Raw genomic sequence first — 23,941 nt, 5'->3', positions numbered from 1 at the left:
AACTCCAGTTAGTCTTTCTTTCTTTCTTTCTTTCTTTCTTTCTTTCTTTCTTTCTTTCTTTCTTTCTTCCTTCCTTTCTTTCTTTCTGTCTTGTCCTTTATCTGCCTTTCTCCTTCCTTCTCCCTAACTTCCCTCACAGAGTCTTTTCCTGTGTGGTCTCAAGCAGCTCTCTCCTCACTTTCATCTCACTTGAAGAGATAATGAGTTGGATTGCATCACCCCCAGAGTCATTTGACAAAACTTTGTATTAAAAAAACACTCACTTTGATCGTTAAAAAAAGGAAGAAGTTGTCAGTAAAAAAGCTAATTAATGCCTTGCATTTTGATATGATGCACCTACTGTGTCTTTTTATTCCATTAGGTTTTTTTTTAATTGATATATCAACCATGGCAGGCATCAGCTTAGAGGTAAATTGGTGCACACAGTTCCACTAAAGATCATGTCACGTCCAGCCTCTGACAACACGTTAAGAAACCACTGAGTTGGAGCAGGTGCACTGCCACAAGCTAGGAGATTGCAGCTAGTTTAACACTTTCACAGTCATTTTCATGGAATGAAGCGAGGTGTGATAGGGCAAAGCATCAATGAGATGAATGAGACTGACTGGGATAAAGCAAAAAAAAAAAAAAAACCTCTTTGTAGATACCTTTCAGTCTAATCACTGAAATAAAAAATGCTATATCGAAATTTGGACAACCCACAGCTTACAAGTTGAACAAAGATACACATGCAGTGACAGCAGAGGTGTGAATGTGCGAGCAGGTCATGTTGGTTTCTCTGGAGGAAGAGAGGAAAACACGCCTTGGTCTCACTGGTGGTTGGAGGGATTTGTGAGTGTGTGGCGCGTGTGTGTGTTTGTAGGTGGACATGCATGTGTGTGTGTGTGTGTGTATGTGTGTGTGTGTGGCCCAGAGCTCTTTGTGCCTTTTTGATGGACTCAGCCTTTGTTGCCACTCTGTGTCACATACACATGCACCCTCACAGATGAAAGTACACACACATATCCACATGCAATTTGGCTGCTTCTACTATACTCAAGAGAACATCTTCTTTACTGCAATCAAACAAACTCCAGCCCAAACTTAAAAATATGATCCCTTATTTTGTCATAGCGTACAATAGAATCCATGAAACCCCTTAAAAATGGATTTTTTAAAACTCTCACGTTGACTCTAAAATGTAATTTTGGGGCTGGGGGATGCTAAAGGAGTGTGTCTCTAACCACTAAACCTAAAATCAGCTTTTCAGCCCATATAAATTGTCCTTACAACCCAAAATGTCCCCACAAGAACAGTGAACTGTCTATATTGGATCCTCACAAGCACAGCTAAAGCAGACCACACACACTCACACACGTGCAGGCAGCTACCATTGGTTCTGCAAAGAGGGTCCCCTCCTGTCCCCATCCCTTCTTGCCTGCAGCTGCTGGCCAGCCTGTCAGTTCCCAGGCATCAAGCCATCGGTGATGACGCCTCCGCACGCCACCAAGTGGTAATCACCTGTCCTGCACCACTCAGCAACAGGAACTCTTATCCTCCAGGCAGCACTGGAGTTTCAGATGCTACCAAAGGTGTTTTGCAGTTTCACCAGAGGAGGTTGGAAATCAATGTGTGTTCGTGTTAAAGCTGGGACTGAGAGTTCAAGCCATGTAATGAAACTGCATATGAAAACGAGCCATCTAATTTAAACTGGCATGTAAACATGTTGTTATAGCATCATGGTTTTTGTACTGTGGTACCTTTATTAGCTTGTGCATGTGTTAAATTTTATGTATATCACCTTTTGTAGCATTATAGACTGATAAAGAACAGATCAGCCTCTTTGAAGTGATCAACATTTCCCACTGACAAAGATCTATGATTTTCATTAAAGTCCTTTCCACTCAAAAATGTGTTTTGCATATTTTTATCTCGATTGGTTGTTTGAGCTTCACTCTGCAGAACGACGTATGAACAAAGTTTAACACTAGATTGCTGTTTTCATATTCATCTGCTGAAGGGGGAAAGTTTCTCTGTGCTCACCTTAAATCTGAGTTTAAGGTGTGTACTTACAAGCATGATTTGTGACATCACAACTAGTTTGGAGCCAATCGTGGTCCGGTATGCAACTTACACATGTGTGATGTGGAAACTTGAAGCCTCTGGTGCACATATACTGAGAATTGACGTTTCAGTGAAGTAGGAGACATCATGTGTCCAGCAGTTAAACTTTTGAAGTGAAATATATTTACAGGTTAATCGCTTTTTGATTTTTCTGGAGAGAAAGTGTGGTGGAAGTTTTAAGAATTTTCAACAAGGTTTATTCAACTTTTCTGTGGAAAAAAACTGACAGACATAACATTTTTATTCTAAGCAGATCATGCCTTAAAACATGTCTGGAGGGGCTCTTTAATATTTTACCCGCAAACTCTAAGGATAGACTTTTATTAACTTTTTATTAAAAAAGGAGTAAAGTAAAAGGAGTTGTTTTTTGTTGTTGTTGTTGTCCAAAACCACCATGCCTTCATTCATCTTGCCATACCTTCTTACCTCCTGTCTGCGGCATTTAGCCCCTAGCCCATTCAGAAGGCATAAATCTTATTAAAAAAAAAGGTCAAAAATATATTACTTCATTTTTAGAAAAAGACTAAGTGATTTCCCAAAATGTTTTTTTTCTTTTTTTCTCAGGGGTAAATGTTGAATTTGTCAGGGACTATTTTCAGATTTGGTGCACTAGTGAGTAGTTTAAGGCAGCAGGACAGTTGATGCGAGATTGATTCAAAGAGGCTCATGTCACGCACAGAGATATCAGGGTCTGGCTACAGACAACACTTGTTAGGAGAATCAATTCATTGTTGGTTTTGGACTTTTTGTGGGATTTGTTGACAATAAGAAAAATATAGAATATTACCAGATTTAACCTTTCAACTTTTAATTTAAATGTTAGAAGTATAACGGTTGGTGGTGTTTATGAAAGGAAAAGTAAAGAGCAACAGCAAAACAAGTCACAACTTCAAGCTGTTCGTATCAGAAATACCCCTAGTCTTTCTCTCTACTGTGTCTCTCTGTCAGCTGTGGGTTTGTTTGTGGGTAGTATGTCATGGTCTTGGTATGTCTCTGACCTCTACTTAGAAGTCACTGTGGGTTCAAAGTCATGTGTGAGCTTACAGTACTTACTAGCATTTTGTCTATGTGCACAGTTTATATGTGTGTGTGCATGTGTGTGTTATATAGTACGAATCGTAGTATGTCACATCTTCAGTATATTCGTGACCTCTCAGACACCACTGTGGTGTTCAAAGTTATATGTAGAAGAATGTGTGTATGCATTGTGGCCAATATGTATGTGTAAACAAGCTTGTGTGCACACATTTAGGTCAGGATTAATCTTCTGCAACTAGACAACAGGCAGAAATCTGGGGCTAGAAAAGAGTCTGAGGGGATGTGTGCTGTAGGGCAGGTGAGGCACAGGGAGGAAAGGGCTGAGGTGAAAGGAGCAGGGGCTCGATCAGTTCAGTGAGTAATTGTGGTAGGGGTCAAGTAGGTCTGGACCTCATTAAGAGAATTGCTTGGGAACTTTCAGGCTCTGGGCTGTCATCATGTCATCAGCCTTCTTGTCATAGGAGGCAGCGTCAGGAAAACAGTGGCTTATTAATGTGTTTTTCAGTTTTCCAGGTCAAACAGTTCACCATTACAGTCAATAAGATCACACGCACGCACACACACATATACACATACACACAAACATAAAGCAGTTTTTCAGCTAACACTTTGAGATACAAGCCTGTAATTGACATGCATGCATCTGACAATTTTGGACTTGAGGCGTATTAAAGGCAAGTGCATCATCTCTACCAGTATCGCTTTTGATCGTCTTTGAGCATCTTCTTTTTTCTCTTCAACACCCCCTCCCCATCCCCCAACCCCCCCACTGGTTTTTAATTTGTATTCACAGGTGGATTCTTTGCCGTCTGAGGTTACATAGATGAGAACTGGGGGGGGATTTGGGGGATCTCTCTCCAGCAGCTTTATAAAGAGGGTGAGGTATCAATCAGGTGCTGATGTTACACTGATGCAATGTTTCAGCCTATAGAGGAGGTTACTTCTGGGCACTGTACTGATTTATATCAATTTACCAGCAGCTAATATAGATATCAGTTACTCTTTAGATATGATATTGAGAATAAATGTAGCTTAGAGACATAGAAATGTATTTCTATTCCACTATAACGTTCTCAATTTGTGCATCCGTGTTCACTTCTATCTAGATCTAGAGGCGAGGAATCACATCAACAACACATCGTCTAGTGCATGTAAACATGTTTATTCTCATGCTTTCAATTGTAATTCAACGCATTCACCAAAGAAACAGAACACACTAAATAGTTGTCTTCCGTTTCGATGTTATACATTCAGAGTGCAATTATGTTTTTTTATAAATAGAATAAAATATCTGAATATCGTAGTATATAATCTCTCTTTTAAAAAAATGTTTCTGCAGAAACTACTGCAGAATAGGAAATATAGCATTTACATGAAGCAGAATATACACAGAAAGAAGAAGATATAGACATTCATAGATCAGCGGGTGCACAGCACTGTTCCCAAAACCCAGAGATAAAATTATCATAAGATTGTTCTCAATATAAATGTATATAAAAAATTAAGCTACACAAGTGTACTGCAAGTGTGCAATCAGCCCAAGGATAGTAAGATGTTCATATCCAACAGCATAAATATTAATACAATTTACAGTACATTAAGGATGGGGTGATTATCCCAGAATAAGGTACAGGGTTGATTGGAGTCAGCTCTTATCGGAATTCTGTTTCAGTGTCTTTTAAATTACATTTGAAAAAAAAAAAATGCAAAAGAAACATTTTGGAATAAAAACGTTTTTAGCCAGTAGGGCAAAAATGTCTTTCTTCATAACAGAAAACAGAGCAGAAAGTTTAAATGACCTCCTGACATGACAAAACTGAATCAGAAATGACTCCACAACCCTGCTTGGAGGTAAAAGGGGAGAAAGGGCAGAGGCTGACTAGTCGGTCTTCTTGCAGCTTGTTGTCTCTGCGTTCTCTGACTCGTCTTTGGCTTTGAGCGATCCGCTTTTTCCTTTCCCTGCTGCCTCATTCTCACTGGACTCTTTGGTTGTTGTGGTAGAGGTCGTCCGGTTCGCTGCGCCGTTATCAATATTTGCTTTCTTCACATCGGCGGTGAGGGCGGCGTAAGGGGAGGAGCCAGCGAAGAAGGTCTTGTAGATGGCTGACTCGATGGCAGCAAAGGGCGAGGTGGATGAGCCTGTCAGCATCATCCTTGACTGAAAAAGAGACGATACACTTGTGATGACAGAAGCAAAATATGAGAAAAGAGAGAAACATTTGACATTTGTGATTTTCCAAACTGTGGGAGTGGCTCAAATCCCTTCAATATGGCAGCTGTCTTTGACATATCCTCAGCCAAACAACCATAAAAAGTGACTTTATCTAACATCACATGATGGGGTCAAGTCTAGTGCTGCTATGATTAGTCAATTAATCAATTAGTTGATTGATAGAATCTTAATTAGCAACTATAGTAATAACTGAACGATCATTTTAGTCATTTTTAAGCAAAAAAGCCAAAATATTTGCTGCTTTCAGCTTCTCAAATGTCACGATTTAATGCTTTTCTTTGTACACTAAATATATTTGCATTTTGGATAGTTGTTCAGACAAAGTAAGACATTTAAAGACGTCACCTTTGACTCTGGCAAATAATAATGGGCATTTTCACTATTTTCTGATGTTTTCTAGATAAAGCGATTAATCAATTAATCAAGAAAATAATCAGTAAATTAATCGATAATGAAAGTCATGTAACTTGTCATTTTTTTCACAGAAAGCTGACTAGTTACGTGATGTTGGCCTCTTTTACATATAATAGCACTGTATGGGTATTGGGTGTATTAGTTACGTATTAGTATTAGGGGATGAGAGTATAACGCTTGCATCATCAGGAACACAAAATAATAAACAGCAGGTTGGACACGACTCTTAAATCTGATGAAATGGCTTGGCGCTAATTTGACAGATCAGAGTCAGAGGGAACTAACAGAATGAGAGTTGAAAGAAGACATGGTGGATTTATCTGTGTCTCAGTCAAGAGCACAAGTTTCCCAGAGAAGAGAGGAGAAGATGATGCAAGCTGAAGAAAATGATGCAAAAGCCCCAGCCCTACGGGTAATACCGAGCTAATGTGAGTCACCACAGCTAAAACTTCAAAAAAGCAGAGGCAGAAAGGTCATTTAGAAGACAAGGCTCCGGCAACGCCACAGATTTGGAGGGAGCCTCGGCTCCAAAACATTTGTTATACCTGAGTTAAGATCTGAGTCACAGGTAAGCAATTCAATTGAGCAAAATACACCTTCCTGTTCTGTATCTCAACCACCGTTTTGCTACCTTGGGTATATATTGAAGGTCACAGTGTCAAGTATGAGCTACTTCAGACTGACCTTGTTGACGACGGTAAAGATGGTGTAGATCAGCATCAGGTGCTGCTTCTGGAGAGGCAGGTATTGGGTCTGCTGCAGAGTGAACAGCACCGCCCCTATCAGGGTGATCTTGGTGGGGCTTCAACAACAACAACAATCAGTGTTAAAAGAGCAGTTATGATATCTGAGAAGAATTAATTAAAAGTCTAAAATAGTGAGGATGATTACTTCATGTACAAACTTGAGAGAAGTCACATTTTATATGCTTGAATCATCAAGGACAACCTGTCTAAACTGGAAACAAACGTCATCACTGTAGATGGTAACCCTGTGAGCAAATAACTCCAATTGGTTTCAATTCTTCCTTGTATGTGAAAGACAAAGGTAACAAAGAGTTTTCTGATGATATTTTTATACACATATGGGTGCCAGCTGTAGAATACCCTCAGCTTTATTCAGTGTTTCCATGTTTGGTGTGAAGAAATAACTAGAGTTTGGGAAATAGGTTTAGCTTAGTATAAAGACTGGAAACAAAGGGAAACAGCTAGCCTAGCTCTGTCCAAAAGGTAAGAAATCAGCCTACCAGCACTTCTAATTAACACATTATATCTTGTTTGTTGGATCTATATAAAAACCGATGTGTGAAAACAAATATTGTTTTAGGAAGTGACTGCATCCAGCCAATAAATAGTCTTGGCACATAACCCCTGTAACAAACCAAAGTGTGTTTCCCAAAATGCCAAACTTTTCCTTTCAGTTACAAATTACACTCTGTACATTAAAACACACTCACAGTGTAGTTTATAATCACAAAGATAACATAAAAAACACAGATGTAATATCAATAAAGTCTTGTAGAAGACTTACTATGACATTTTGAGGAGCTCGTTGGTCTCTGGTTTCCATACACCTCGAACAAGCTGCTCAAAATTACTGATCAGACCACCTCCAGCACCTTGTGAAGGGAGATATATGATTAAATTAAAATGTATTACTTATCTGATATTAATTAAAACACTAAATACTTCATTATTACTTCAAAGCGCTTACAAAATGATGTTATCATAATACAAAAAAAGGATTGAGACACAGATCCACATATGCACACCACCAGATAACTGACCTTTAGCCCAGCCAATGGCAATCATAACCAGCAGGCTGTCCTTGTATCTGCTGTATGCCTGGGTGACTCCTCCGAGCACCTTCCATGTCCTAGTCACTTCCTTCATTCCTGACAGCACCAGCCTGAGAGGCAGCAGGGCGGCACAACAGTACACCAGGTCCATGGGGCAGTAGAACACAAGGTACCTGGGGAGACACACATGGCTCAAATAACAAGTGCACACACACACACAAACATTTCAGCTACCTATTGAATGTCAACTATGTGGCCAGTAAACAAAGTCTCTGTCAAGTACGTCTTTTCACCAGCAGAGGGCACTGTGTGTGTGTGTGTTTTTTTGGTGGTAAGAGTGCAATTATATGTGCCACCAGTAGAGGGAAACCAAAGACTTCATATTTAAAAAAAACCTCTCTGTTTCATTCAATGTCTTTCACATTTCTTTCTTCCTTTACAGGAAATTGATTATTGTACATTTCATCTATAAGAGAACCTCATTATTCTGTATTTTGCTCCAGGGATGCATAGAGGAAAGGACACGTTTGTGTATCCCCTTTCCCTCGAAGTTGCAGAGGGCCTCTCACTAATCCTATCACTTTCTGCTTCCATGCTTTCCTTTCTCTCTCTCTCTCTCTCACCCTTTTCGCTGCATTTCTTCTAATTTCTTTGATATTTACCAGATGACTGAAGCAAGCAGAATGCTGGTGCTGTTGGACAAAGGTGCTACAGGTGGCTCAGCCAGCATCATCCCAGACAGAACAGCTCCGCCGAAACAGAAGAGCATGGAGCTGAACCAGCAGGCCAAGGGGCTGGCTCTGGACACCTCAAGAGCTCCTGCACAAGACAAGAAGTATATTTATTAGCATGATCACTGTGGATTTCTTTGAGTCCCTACATGTACAGTAGTATATTTTCCTTAAATAAGGTATTAGCATTCCCACAAGGTCTAAATACTCTGTGCTCTTATATCCACGTGAGTCTGTTGTTCAGTCCTTACCATAATGATCAATAAATATAAGCATGAATACTAGTAAAATCCCTAGTGGTGGAATATGACAAAGTACTCAAGTACTATACAGTTTTGAGGTACTCGTATTTTACTTCAGTGTATTTCCATTTTCTGCTTCTTTATACTTCAGAGGGGAATATTGTACTTTTACTCCACTACATTTATTTTACAGCTAAAGTTACTTTTCAGATCTATATTTTACATGTAAAACAGTATTTTATATATATATTTTTTATATTTGATACCTTTGATTCCATGTTGTAAGACAATAAATCATGAAAAATGTTTTACAGGCACTTACAGTATATCCGTATATCTGTGTATGTATATATGTACAATAATAATCTTTTACTACAGTAAGAATTTCGAATTCTGGACTTTTACTTGTAATAGAGTATTTTTACACTGTGATATTGCTATTTTTACTTGAGTAAAAGGTTTCAATACTTCTTCCACCACTATAAATGCCTTCACTAAATGAAGACAGACAGGCTTTGTAATAAATAAATAAATAAATAAATAAATAAAGTATTATTGCAGACATCAGTTGAACTTGTCAGGGTAACTAGAAGTCAGTGGAGTTTGATGCCTGTTCCTTGGCTTTCCCAACCAAGGAACAGGCCTCTGGCTTTGTGTAAATATTAACAAGTTAAGTACAGTTAGTAGAGATACAGAAAGCTTTGGACTCAGCTATATTATTTGCTTCCAGGCCTGGAGTTCAAAGTGCAGAGCAGAGGCATGACAGTTAAAAGTTACAAACACCGATGATATCAGTTCACTCAAGATAATAATCAGCCACTCAGTGCTCTCTCTGTTTCCACCCTGCTTTTTCCATTTAAACAATTTACACGCTAACTGCATGACATGAGCGCTCATGACTTATAGGCAAATCGAATAGCATAAGAACTGCTTTGTATTATGATATTATGGCATCTGATGTAAATCTTCACTATGAAAGGATGGTTTAGTGTCATTATTGTTTAAACGGTCAACACAGGATTTATTTTAAAAATTACAACACATGAGTTTTTGCATATCCTTGCTGCCATGGTACACTAGGATATACACTAAGTTTATGTCAATCCAGCTAAAACTAATGCAGAGAAATACACCAGTCAGTCCCATCAAGGTTATAATGTTCAGTTTTTGTTTTGCTGTTTTACAGAAGTGTTGATTCAACTTACTGGTCATTGGAGGCTGCAGTTTGTGGTACTGTTGAATTGTATTTGGTTATATATACACTGAGTGGTGTTTTTACACTCATTGATATCAATGAGGTGGATGACAGATGAGAAACAGTTGTCAGTATAAAGGAATACGATTCAACAGCGTCATAAACTACAACTTCCAAAATAACCATCAATATTCATCAATAACCATTGATATTCTTGCAGGGCTGTTGTATTTGACTGCATTAGTTTTAGCCATGTGTGTAATAATAAACTAATAAACTAATAACTAATAAACTGGCCACTGAGTGTATGTATATCACTTCACCTCAGCCAGGTAGCACTCAGTCAACCCTGAACCACCTGCCTGGAGTCACTACGGCCGCACACAGGACCATACTGGTAATCTGAGGATTACAGACAGATTATAGACTCCTGGAGAGAGATTGGTAAACCAGGAGGATTTATAGCTGTATCTCCCTCCTCTGCAGACTCCTCTGGATTCACTCAGTGCTGCTCACATTTTAACCTCAACACCTCTTTCAGTTCAGAAAGGATATGAAAATGAAAATAAACTGGTTGATGTTTAGAATTGTTTCTAAATGAGAACATTTGCAAGGGGGAAACTAAAGTTGAACATTTTGATTTAAGGTTTAACTAATAACGTTATTAATCATTGTACTAATTGACGAAACAGAGCTATCATTACTCATTAATAGAAATCTCTGACACAAAGACAAAAAAGAAAGTACTGTAAGTAAGAGGACTCATCTATTTGATATGTCTCTATATAATATCTTACGTTGTTACATAAAATACTCAGAGGGCATTGTTAATACCTAAACACACATTCTTTGATGCCTGAGTGGTCTCCATATCTTCATCAGTGGGCCACTATTATAACCAACAAAGGAAACAGATGGACAAAGGCATACTGTACTTGCTCCTTCTGTTTACAACGTTAGGTTGCATGGGCAATTTATCAGTTAATTATTTTCTCGATTAATAGATGTCATTCGGTCTATAAGATGTCAGAAAATGGTGAAAAATGTCGATCACTGTTTCCTAAAGCCCGCGGTAAAACCTCAAATGTCTTGTTTTGTCGCGATCAACAGTCCATAAACCCAAAAATATTCAGTTTACTATCATGAGGAAGAAAGAAACCAGAAAACTAGTATTTGTAGAGAGTATATTTGTATTTGTTTCTTAAAAAAACAACACAATATGATTACTCAATATCAAAATAGTTGGCAATTAATTTTCTGTTGCTCGACTAATTGATTAATCATTGCTGTTGTTTTTCTGTACTGTCACGTGTCAGAAAACTGAACATGAAATGATACTGTATCATTTGTGTGCACAAGAAGTCTGATGTAATTACCTATATGTGGTTAAAAACTAGTTGCCACAGTTAGAAGAGGAGGAAGTTTGAGAAAATGAACCAAAAAAAAAAAAGCACCCAAATGTCAGATAGGGAAGGGTGGTTAAAAATATGCCAACAGTCCAGTCACACACATCCTCTTCTCCTGTCATAGTTTATATTGAGTCCTGATGTAAGTGCTTAGTATTTGTGCCATTTGTGTTTTAGCAGTTGTTGCACACGGTCCACATGTGCAGCACATTGCTTATAGAGTAAACACTGTTGCTATGTCATCACCTACAACTCCCTAGAAAAACAAACTGCTGCAGTTAATGTCTGAGCCTGTTCACTAACTTTAAAGAGGGAGTTGGAGACTATTTAACTGTAATTTAACAAAACATAATTTGAATCAGCATGTGGGCAACCGATGCATTCACGGGTCGGCTTGGAAATCGAGTTGCTTTCCAGGGAGCTCAATTTGTGATACACGCTTGACAATATCTGCAAGTTGAAAGTCAAAACAAACCAATAAAAGAACGCTTTGGACTGTAAAAACACCAGACACCTTTACCAGATGAAGATCCCGTCTCCTGCTTTGCATTTGAAGGAGACACATTTACAAGTCAAATCTGAGGAATACAGGCCAAATACACCACAGCTGTCAGACTGTGTCTTTCTTTCTGTCTCTCTCTACCTCTGGTGGGAAGGTAGAGAGTGGGCTCAGGTCTCACTGGAATTAAAACGACAAATCTCTTTTTGGAAATCGTTCTCTCTTCAGAGCCAGCTAGCTAAATGTTGTGATCTTTGCCTGTCAAGTTATTTTAAATCAGATTAACTGCCACTAAATTAACATTGATTAATCGGGTATATTTATACTAGTGTATTTACTGTACATGAGTTAATGTGCAAGCATACAAATCCATATCTTTACAAATGGAGGGAGTGTCAGTCCAGTGTTTGCCAAAAAACAGTTTTGCTTGATTAAAAACTGTCATTTAAGTCTTAAGCAAGACAGCATCTTATCTACCACACACACCACACAAGCATTATCTAAGCCTGCAAATAAGACACCCCTCCTCTCTCTTGAAACTCAACTCCCAAGCTGTCTTTTTCTTTATTCCTCAGTTCCACTCTCTTAATCTTCATTTCTATAATTTTCCAAGTCCATTCTTCTTTCTGACACTTTTGTTCCCACCTCTAATCTCGCCCCCCCTCCTCTCCTAAACCCTTATTCTTTTGTCCACTATTTTACTTTTATAACCTCTCTTACAACTTTTTTAACCCCTCTCTTCCTCTCTCTCGTGGATCATTACAGGCAGCACTAGATGGGAATAAAAGGCTTGTCTCTGGTTATTTTTGGCTTGAAGAGAAGACCATTGACATATAACCACTGCTCCTCTTCCATGTCCCTGTCCTCATGCAACCTATACAATCCACTCATTGCGATGTTTAGTAAATGTGCTTAAAATAACCCCACAGTTGAGTGTGTTGACAGTGTGATAAATCTACAAAGTTTGAAAATCAAGTACGCAAGTAAACTTCTTTGCATCTCCGAATAAGCTTTGTATTAATGTTCTTCTTGAACAAATGACATTTTTTAGAAAAATACTACAGTTACTTTGTTTGTGGAAGTGTTGAACAGCTGTAGCATTGCACTCCCAAAGTGGATGTACTGTAAGGCAGGAAGGGAAGACACAGGAAAGAGAAAAGCAAGGGAGGGTTGAGTAGTTTAAGGCATTCCTTTCCTTTTTGGGAAACAGGAGAACTAAAGCCGGCTCACTGGGTGTTTTGTGCCTTCACTTTTATTCAGGTTATATTGTACTTCTGTTTAAACTATCCTGAGATTTTAAACCTTTCTTTTACTGTCCTCTCAGTCAGTTTTTGTTACAGTCTGCACTTCATAGGCAAGTACAAACACACATTATTGTAACATGAAAAATGTCCCCAATATGTCTGACTGTGAGTCAACATACACATATAAGAGGAAAACACACAAGCACTCAGGGGAAATATGAGGATTTTGTGTTGTGTTCGCTGACCTCTGGCATATCATTTGTCCATATTTTTACCCTGTGTGTATCTTCACTTGTAGTCAGAGATAGATAGATGGGTGTAAAGGACAGAGGGTTAAAGGTCACCGTAGCTCAGATGCCTTGCAAGGCAAGTTCTAAAATAGACGGTACATTTACAGCAGCGGGACTACAATGGAGTCGGTGTATGTGTTCTTGTATGTTTGTGTGTGTGTGGAAAAGTCAAGTCCCTGTGCAGTTAAAGTCCACCTGTTCCTGTAGCCACCATCACAGTGACGTAACATAGTTGGCTCAGTGCCTGCCTTTGGTCTACAATGATTGTCTACAAATGAAAAACAGATTGGTAAATGTATATTTTAGTCATTTTCTAACATGGGGATGTTTTCTTGAAACAGATATAGACTTGTAGTCTTTTTAATTATTCAAAGGCCTCAATTTTCACCTGATAAAACGGAGACATTCAGGGTTTTCTGATATAGCTGAAGTCAATATCCTGATATTAGTAGTAATGTTTTATTAATATTGATGTCATATAGCAAATACGTGTGCAAAACCCCATATAAAATAATCAAATTCATGCTAAATGTAAAAACCTGTGTTCCACTGTTGTGCATTACATCAGACAAAACCAGTGGTTGGATGTAACTAAGTTCATTTAAGTGCTGCAATGTATGTATAAGTCTGTGGTGCTTCCAATTTATTCTATTTTATACTTCAGCTCCACTTTATTTCTGCAGGAAACTGACTGAAAACTACCTTTATTTGGCAGCAATAGTTACTAGTTACTTTGCAGATTGGGATTTTATATAAACATATGATCAGTTTATAAGTTTATTATAAGTTATAGAAGATTAAACTACCCAATACTAAAGCAGAATCAGTACAACTGTATAAGCAACTTGCACATACACATCATCAATGCATAATATTACAATAATCATCATATCCTTTGGATTTTCCAGCAAAACTGTTCCTCACATAGAAATCAGTCCACAGGCTGTTTTAGGCAACCGAGAAAGTTGGTCCCATTTTATTATTTCTTCACATTCTGTTGATAATTTTAAACAAGAGGTTTTCAAAGTGGGAGGCAGACCTCCCTAGGGGGTCTCCAAACAGTTTCAGGGGAGGCTCAGTGAAGTGAAAAAATATTACATTAGTTATCAAAAGGACATCACATAGAATAGCCTAAATGTGTGTGATTTGGTTAAAGTTATAGTTCAGAGATAATGTAGTTTGAAGGAATTTTACTGTTTTTCCCACTTTGGCAGAGTCAGAAACTAATAAATGCCTTAGGACAGACTTTTTATATGTATTTGGTGTAGTCTGAAGTTATGTCAGCAGCAATATTAGGCTATCTTGGCTCAATTGTTGACTGTCTATGGGATCAAATAACACAATCATGTTCTCATGGGCATCCAGGAATTCAGCCAAATTAAGCAAGTAAACTAAGGGGGGGTGTGAGGGCATGCTTTGTTCAAGCTTTGTATGAGGGGAGGCCCACAGTCTCAGACTTTGAAAACCCCTAATTTAAACTAAAATTCTTGCATATTGCTCCTTTAATTCAATCTGCTTGGAATAATTTCTTTGGACTGCAGTATTTTTTTAAATGTTTTTTAATGTTTTAAATGTGATCATGATACGATGATATCGTCACAACATGATTCTAATCATCCAATCAAATAATTAAGTTCAGCCAAGGGAGTTTACAACTTTTTTTTTTTTTTTTTTTTTTAAATTGTTTAAGTTATTATGGCAGAATATCAGTGTTTATTTTTGTATTATATATTTTCTTCAACTAAACCATACCGATCATCTAACAAAATTAAAAAATGAATAAATTCACAAAGACTTTTATGAGTCCTGTAACTCTTGGTAACATTGTGATTAATACTATGTGAGGATTGTCAATATTGTTAAATACTTAATAATGTCCTTATAATAAGAAAATAGCAGAACAATAGAAATGATGGGTCTAATGTGATTAAATTAACATACAGAACACAATAGATTTTCACTTTGATAAGCCTCTCTGAACGCAACATATGTCTGGTAAAAACCTTGAAATAACTGGAGAGTTGTAGATCTATTATTGAAGTTAAAGTTTCATTAACTCAAACGTCAAGAAAACAGTTGCTTTGTTTGTCCGTCAGACTTGTTTAAAACTGTAAATGTCTCGTCAGGGAAGACGGTTGTTATGCACTTGAACTTTGCGTCAGCTACTTACCTGGCTGCTCCCTCAGAGCCATGACTGACACCATATAATGCGCCATGTCAAAGTATGGAAACATGGACAAGTTTGCCAGTCCGTGCGACAGCTCGTCCAAATGCAGCAACCCGAACAAATCCATAATCTTATTTCTAAGACTCTTCTATTAACTATTCTAGTCTAATCCCAGCGAGGCGTTCAAGCGCAGTAAAGGCATCGGTCCAACTCAGAGCATCAGGGCTAACACTTCATCCACCGTCTGTCAAATCTGACACGAGTCTGTGGGACAAACAGCTGTTAGTTTAAGGGATAAACTGCTGCTAAGTTGCACGCAGCTGGTTAGATGACGTTGGGGACCTCCGCTGGTCGCCGGGCAACAGATCTGTATTGCCAGAGGATGGTCATCGCTGGTGTTACCCCGTCAACGGCGCTGTCCTCCGCGCATAGGCGGAATTCCTGTTCCATGTTCCGCCATGCTGGCGATGTGGTGGGCGGAGCCAGAGCGGCTCTCTGATTGGAGGAGTGGGAGCGCGGTGAGCCAATCGCGTGTCAGAGAGTGGCTTCGTCAGGCGACGCTAGAATTGTAAACTCAAATAGGCTTTTCTTATGTTGGTCAGTGTGTCATGTTAAAGGATAGATTCACAGTTTTCCAAGTCTGTCTTAAAACAAAACTCAGGGGCCCATGTGAGCGTTAATACAGGCTTTTCTTGCCATAATCATTTCTCCTCTTCATACTGACCATTAGAAGATTCCTTCATAATGCACTTACAATGAAAGTGATGGGGGGCAAAATCCACAAGCCTTCTCCTGTGCAAAAGTGTAATTTAAAAGTTATCTGAAGCTAATATGAAGCTTAAGCCGTCTAAATTAGTCAAATCAAGTAGATATCTTTCAACATTACAATCGTTTTAGTACCAGAGTCCCTCTTTTTGTTATTGTACTTCTATCATGCAACAAGGAAACACTGTCTGGGGAAACACAAAGAGGGAATATGATATTTAAAACACTTGGTATGATTAACTCAGACTGCTGAAACCTCATATAAGCTTCAGATACACTTTTAAATACATTTTTGCACAAAATGACTGTGTGGATTTTGGGCCCCATCACTTGAAAGCACATCTGAAGGCGATCTTTTAATAGCCAGTATGAACAGGACGAATGACTACAGCGAGCCAAACCTCTTCATGTGTTCATATGGGCACCTGACTGTTGTTTTGAGACAGCTCTTGAAAAATTGTGTAGCCTACCTATCGTTTAATGTGGCTCTCAAGAGAGAAGAAAGCTTGTTCTTGACAGAAAGAGTGACAACTTGTGTTGTGATATATGGGCTAGTTTTGAATTCATATGACATACAAACAACATGCATACAAGACAAATCAATAATGATCACAATAAGACCTCCGTAACATCATCAACAACTGGTACATGTAGTTAAAACAACATATTTATACTAGAAAGCATTTCATTTCCTATTTCCTTCTCCTATAATTAAGAATTTTATACATATAAATGAGAATTTCATAAGTGGTTTATTTCCATGAACATGGTATTTCCACTCCCTTGTAGTATGAGGTGTATAAAAGAACTTAACAGATAAACTGCTTGTTTTAAGACCTACAATCATACCCTGTTGTAAAGATTTTACATGCCATTCATAACTGATCAAGAAAGTTACCAGCCATGGTTTATACAAGTAGCTTCAGAAAAATTTTGAGAAATTGTCACACAACTATTTGGACTACACTTATGTGGGAATGCTGAGAAGAGACAACACTTTTCACTCAGATAAGCTAAAAAGAAAGTCTTACTATGACTGAAAACAAAATGCTAATAACCAGTTAGTCTGTTGTCTCACACCGGATCACATTTCTGCTTTGCATGACTGCACACAAACATTTAAAGGAAGTGTTGACACAACATCATTTGCGAACCAGAGCGACCGTGTTCACATACAGTGTAAGGTCACATCTCTTGAAATAATCACATGAAAGAGACATGAAAGAAAAGAATAACTAAAAACTATTAGGATCTGTGCTACAACACTCCAATTTTGAGGCATTTTAAGTCACAGGTTTTTGGGCGTAAAATATTTTCGACCATCTCATATACTTCCTCTTTGAAAGTGCACCTGTCAGCATGAGTATGACACCTGCTGGTGACTGTGAGAAAGATTTAATTTGTTGTTATCATTTGATGCATTTCTTGTATACATTATATATGTTATAAAAGTGGTTTTCAAACTAAGGGGTCAGTGTTTGTTCTCAATTCAATGTGATATAATGTCATTCTTGCATACATGCTGGTGAAGAAATCCTACTCCTAGTTGAACTCTTGAACTTGTTTCTATCTGAGGGTTGTTTACTGACCTCTGGGGTTAGCTAGAGATATCGATGCCTTAAGCCTGCTGTTTCAGACATTTTGTGGATCATGACAAGCTAAATTTGAAAGATGTCCTTGTTTGAAGTTATTGTATGACCATACTTGTTTGTAAGAAGGTGTAATGGTTTCTGGAAGTGTCCATTTAGGGACCTGGCTGTTTTTAACTTTGCTTCTGGAGAGGTATAAAGCTGTCTGGTTTGTGTTTGCAATCTTTAGAGAAAGGGCTGGCTGAACAACATGCTTTCTCTCCAAAAATACAAGATAATTGTATTTTTGTTTTGTGTTTTTGTATTTGGACATGTGTATAGTTGTTACTTATTGTGTAATGGTTGTTCAGTGTCTACATCTGCTTCATGTCTCCTTGTGGTTCTCCATGTCTTTCTGACCATTTTCTTCTCTGTTAAAAGGAAATTAGATAATCTACAACTGAATTTCAGATTTAAAAAATAACTCTTTCGTTACAGTGGTGTTTGTGGCACAGTAGCAGCTCCACAGACAATGAGGCACCTGAAGCTCTTCGTACACTTCCTTATTTAACTTAAATTAATGGTTAAATATGTATAACTAAATGAACTCATTTACTCATAAGATATGGCAAAAGGTGGGTGCTCTGATTAAGATTACATAGCACACCACCTTGTAGCTGCAATAAGCACTGTGACCACCATCTACTGCAGCCATGTCTCTCTACAGCTGTGTGTGAAACCAAAACTGTCTAAAAAACGAACAAAAAACCTAAATATGTAAAGTATTCGTTGTCAAAAACAGAGAATAACTGGCCATAAAAATCATAACACAAACGTCAATACCACACCTTGTTGCAGACCACATACATTTTTATTATTATCTATAGTACTATACAGTGTATTAACATGTCAGTAGGTTGTATTTGTGGTCACTTAAGTCAGTTGTTTTTAGTTAAATCAGTACAGTGTGTATGGGTATGTTATGAGAGTTCAAAGGATAGGTTCACAATTTTTCAAGTCTGTCTTAAAACATAGTCAGGTGCCCATAATAGCATTGAATCAAGTAATCATTCCTCCTGTTCATATTGACCATTACAAGACGACCCCCCCCCCCCCCCCCCCCCCCCCCCCTGCTTACAATGTCAGTGATGTTGGACAAAATCCACAGTCCTTGTTTTGAGCAAAAATGTATTTAAATCTATCTTATCTGAAGATAATATGAGGCTTCAGCCATCTGAGTTAGTCACATAAAGTGGATATCTTCTACAGTTACAGTCTTTTTAATAACAACAGATAGACAGTGTTTTCCTATCGTAACAAAAAGAAGGAATTTGGCACTAAAATTACTGTAACTTTGAAAGATATTGACTTGATTTGACTAATTTGGACAGCTCATATTGGCTTCAAATAAACTTTTAAAAATACATTTTTGGCATGAAAGGAAGGGTGTGGCTTTTGTCCCCCATCACTTAAATCGAAAATGCGTTATGAGGGAAACTCTTAATGGTTAGTATTAACAAAAGGAATGATTACAGCAAGAACAACATGTGTCAATGTTCATTTGGGTACCTGATTATTGTTTTAGGACAAACTTGAAAAATTGTGAACTTATCCTTTAAGAAGCTGTAATGTGAAGAAACAGCCACTAGATGGAAGCAATGAACCACCTACATACCTAGCATGTAGGTGGTTGATAGTATGTAGTATGTTGACATCTGCTCTCACATAAGCTTTTTGAAACCATCCATCAACAGCAACAGTGTAATAAGAAGTCATTTCATGTTCATATTTCATGTTCTCTTATTAAAATAGATAAATCAGCAAGTGAATGGTCGCACTTCACGCAAGGGAGTGTCAAAAAGAAAAAAAGTTGATGAAGTTGATGAAGATTAGTCCTTTAATTTTGGACCAGTGAAAAATGCTGGTGGTCATTAAAAGTCATAATGAACATATACTGATAAATATCTGGGGCACAGAGTAGAAGAAGCAGAGTAACTAACATGACTATGTGATGATGTAATGGCCTATTAACACCAACATTCACAGCACAACTCCACCCGAGAACACTCCTGTGTTTGTGTTGGTAGCCGGCAAAGCAGTGAGATGTGTATCAGCTTGTCTCCATTGTATAATATGTCATCACTAGAGGCTGAATTTCTAGGGGCCTGCATTTTAGATATGGCACAGCTATATTGTGTGACACCTCCAATAAATATATTATAGGAGCGTAGGTCTTTCAGGTTCAAGGCTCAATGCTTGTCAGTGCTTTCAACACTCACACATACACTCCAGCCCCCCACATGCTGCCGTCCAGAGCACTTCTCATCAGTATTCTCCCAGTGGTGCAGGATTAAAGAGAGTCCGCAGCGTCGACTGCACAGGGACGGCCTCTCATTCTTCGGATTTCTGGGGCCCACCTCAAAGACCCAGAGGCTAAAACTGGGGATTTCAGAACAACTGGAATCTTTATTCAATTATGTCTGCGACCGCCAAGCCTGTCACCCCCTATTTAAACCCCCCAATGCTGTCTTCACCGAGGAAGTCAAGCAGGGGTGAAGTCAGATGAGGCTACAGTGGTCACAGGCTAGTTAGGAGGAGTTTCTTATAAATATGTACAGAGAAAAGGTTGCTGGTGTTATCAAAAAAAATAAGGTGCAGTTTTTTGGTGTGTATGTGTGTGCAAAATTTGTCAAGCCAACATTTGTCCACTTCAAAGCTGTATCACGGACTAATATAATTATGCTATCTCTGTTTCATAAACTACTCTTTCTCTCAGCTGGATAATCTAATATGCATGGTTAGCTACTGCATGATTCTCTGACACTCTGCCTTGCCATCTGAACAGAGAGAGAGAGTTTTTTTTATTTATTTGTTTGTTTATTGGTTTGTTTGTCATTTTGTCTCCTGTTGAGTTTGCAAGTTTGCATGTTCTCACCACCTGGCTTTCCTGTGAGTACTCATGTTTCCTCCCACGGTCCAAAGACACAAAGGGCAGGTGAATTTCATTAAATTACCATTTAAATGTGCGTCTAGTTGTTTGTGTACGTTCCCTGTGACTAGTAACCTTTCTGGAGTGTCTCCCAGCCTTCTGCCCATTTCCTGCTAGGACAGGCCAATCAACCCCAACCATAAATAGGAAAACACAGGTTCAAGCAATAAAGGCAACATCACCTGACACAGTCTATCTGTATATTTATGCTGCTCTTTTCCCAGATTAAACATTCTTGAAACAAGTCAAGAAGATTAAGTTTTTCATCTCACTTCCTATATACGGCATATAGATAACTGTAAAGCATGTTTCTTGTTTATTATGGTATGTTAAACCCCCACCCCACAATCCTGAACAGAAAACAAAACTGCAACTCTGCAAATTGACCAACCAATGGGTGACATCACACCTCGCTATATCCATCTTTATGTACAATCTATGGTTAAACCTGCATTAGCTGATTATTTTTGTCACTTATGGGCTGTGCAACAAGCTGTAAAGACAACATGATATATTGTCACCTTTAAAAGTTGCAAACGCGTTAGCAAACACCATCATATTAACATATGGAACAGAAACGGAACAACATTAGCATTCATTTGAAGTTATCTTTTTGAATGTAAGCCCAATATTTATTCTCTTTTTGGCTCTGTTTTTGGTCTCCACCAACTCCTGAGGGAAATATCTGTCTCTTTAGTGGCTAAATACTTATCCTGACCTATGTTCAGGAGTTATTGAGTATATCAGTATGATCTCCCAGCACATAAAAGGACTGAGTAAATCATTTAACAGACTGTAGCTGTCAGAGTTGTCTTACTTTCACCTGTTTGTTGGATTGGATGGGTGGTGGTTGACAATAAAGACAGCATCATAGTTTAACATTAGACAACATAGGCTATTAAGAGAGATAAGAGAGATAAGGTGGAGGCGAGACGCAAGCCACACCTTATGAAAGCTGACATAAAGGCAGAATGAGTAATCCTGATGGTACATACAGCTGATGGTACATACAGCTGATGGTACATACAGCTGATGGTACATACAGCTGTTATATTGTTGTTCAAGTGCTAAAGATCATATGGGGTTTTCCCCTGAAATGTAACCTATGACACACATGTACAACTGACAAAAAACAAACAAACAAAACACAAACAGGACATAAAAAAATGGCACTGTTACAGTGCTGTAAACGGTATAAGTAGTTGACTTATTATGTAGAAACAGAGAGAATTCCTCGGTAGGGTGAGCAAGATGCAGTATACGAGCCCATTAATCAAACTGAACTACTGTGTGTGTGTGTGTGTGTGTGTGTGTGTGTGTGTGTGTGTGTGTGTGTGTGCTCTGCAGTAAATTAGGTTCAAAGTAATATAAACTTGTATGAACAGGATTTTTCCCAGTTGACACAGATAGCAAACTCAAACAGAAGGTCATGTGCAATGTCATGGTTTCAAGATTATTTGAACAATGAAAGCATATATACTGTATATGAACTTTTTTTCCCAAGAAAATAAAGCTCAAGACATATTAGAAATACTTTAAACTTCTACCAAAGGAAGATAAAAGATGGACAGACCACCAAGTCTTCATGTTGTCCATATAGTTCTGTCAGAACTGAGCTTCCATCTGATCCTGAGATTGCTTCACATCTGGCTGATTCTTCCCCCTTTCTCTTCCTTGAACTGTTGTGAATCATTCATTTATATGGCTTTTAATTATAGCTTGAAACCCTAATCTTCTGAAACTGCCTGCTTATGTCCCTGCAAACAATTATGCTTCAAAGTTGAGCCCAATTGTCAGAGATGGATGAGTTTTTGACAAGAGGAAGGATTTACAGTCCATGTGTTTACAGCACGTACAACATGTAGAAAACGTGATAGTTTAGTACTTCTCCCTTTAACTCAACATCACTATTGACTGTAAGCACATTATAACCACTATGTATTGTATTCTCACATTGCCCATCTGTTCTGAAAGCCAGAGCAGGGTAAACAATGTCACTGAGATTTGTTTACAGCATCTATCCCAGTCAGCCATGGTGACTCAGGCACTGTGACACGACACCTTTAGACGTTAATCCCCAGCAACACTGCTTAAAACAGAAACTAAACCCAAAATGCCTTGGAATAAGCAGCGACATATTTGTGGCTAGCTAAATATGTCAAGTGATAGTGATGTGAAACCACTCATGCAGGGTTACAGCTGTCTGAAGAACATGTGAGGTGATGATATTGGACCTTTGTCGTTGTTGTGTTTGTTTCCATTTAACTGTCTTTACATAAACACAAGCAGCTCCCAGGATCAACTATCCTATATCACTTACTACTAACTATATATACTAACTTATATAATAGCAACAATGCTCCGGTTACAAACACAGCGTGATGACGCTTTATTTGTTACAGCAGTGTGACAAACTCCTGAGGTTCCTCTCGCTCCCATGAGTCTCATGATTAGGCTTCCTAATCAGACAAAAAGAAGCTGGTTATACAAAGACTCACTTGTCTTTATCCTAAACACCATGTTTTTATGAAAACAGAAGTGCTGCCTTCATAATGACTAAAAGGGTCAAAAAGTGGTTCAGGATCAGTTCCTTCAAGTAATCCCACTTCTCTCCCCCCACCTCCCCTTTTAACCTCATCCAGCCACATAAAACCTCTGCAATTAGTTTCAATCAGAGAGGCAGCAAGAACATTGATCTGGGTTGCATCAACATTGATCTCAAATACGTAAATAAGTGTAGATGTAAAATGAGCAAACATCATTCCTGAGCAGTAGCCACAAGTGTACAAGACTATATCATTCAATACTTTCACTCACACTAATCAAGCCAAGTATTTGACTTTTTTAAAAAATGGATGGTTTTAAATATTATAGACATGCTTTATCACAGAATAATAACACCTCACTGCACGCACCATACTCAAATTTAAAGAGATTAATTATACCTTGACCACATTCACAAACAGTATTTAAGCTGAAGTTACAGTAACACCAACACCATCTAAGGAAATCTCCTTCATAAATGTGTCTTCTAAGCGAAATATAGGGTTATAATATGCTTTTAAATTTGCGATTACTCTCTGTATTGCTCATTTGCATGGCAGAGTTCCTCCATAATTATTTTGATGTGTGCTCGAGATTATAATAATGTGATAATACCATAATGGTGTCTTGCTATCTAATCAGACACACGGTGCCTCAACTGAGGCTTATCTCTGGCTGTGTTGATAAAGAAAAAGAACAGCTACGCCGACTGCAT

General features: G+C 38.3%; 1 protein-coding gene across 1 annotated transcript; it reads right to left on the bottom strand.

The window, feature by feature from the left end:
- Positions 1–4,292: 4,292 nt before the first annotated feature.
- On the bottom strand, positions 4,293–15,839 carry tmem38b (transmembrane protein 38B). The gene is made up of 6 exons (XM_042396166.1): positions 15,364–15,839; positions 8,249–8,405; positions 7,575–7,759; positions 7,319–7,406; positions 6,473–6,590; positions 4,293–5,299 (listed from the first exon to the last, which is right to left on the bottom strand). The coding sequence occupies exons 1-6, from the start codon at positions 15,485–15,487 to the stop codon at positions 5,021–5,023; spliced, it is 951 nt and encodes a 316-aa protein (XP_042252100.1). The 5' UTR covers positions 15,488–15,839; the 3' UTR covers positions 4,293–5,020.
- Between the last annotated feature and the right edge of the window lie 8,102 nt (positions 15,840–23,941).

This window comes from Thunnus maccoyii, chromosome 19, assembly GCF_910596095.1.
Source record: "Thunnus maccoyii chromosome 19, fThuMac1.1, whole genome shotgun sequence".
Taxonomy (NCBI): domain Eukaryota; kingdom Metazoa; phylum Chordata; class Actinopteri; order Scombriformes; family Scombridae; genus Thunnus; species Thunnus maccoyii.
This window is presented reverse-complemented; position numbering and strand designations above follow the sequence as displayed.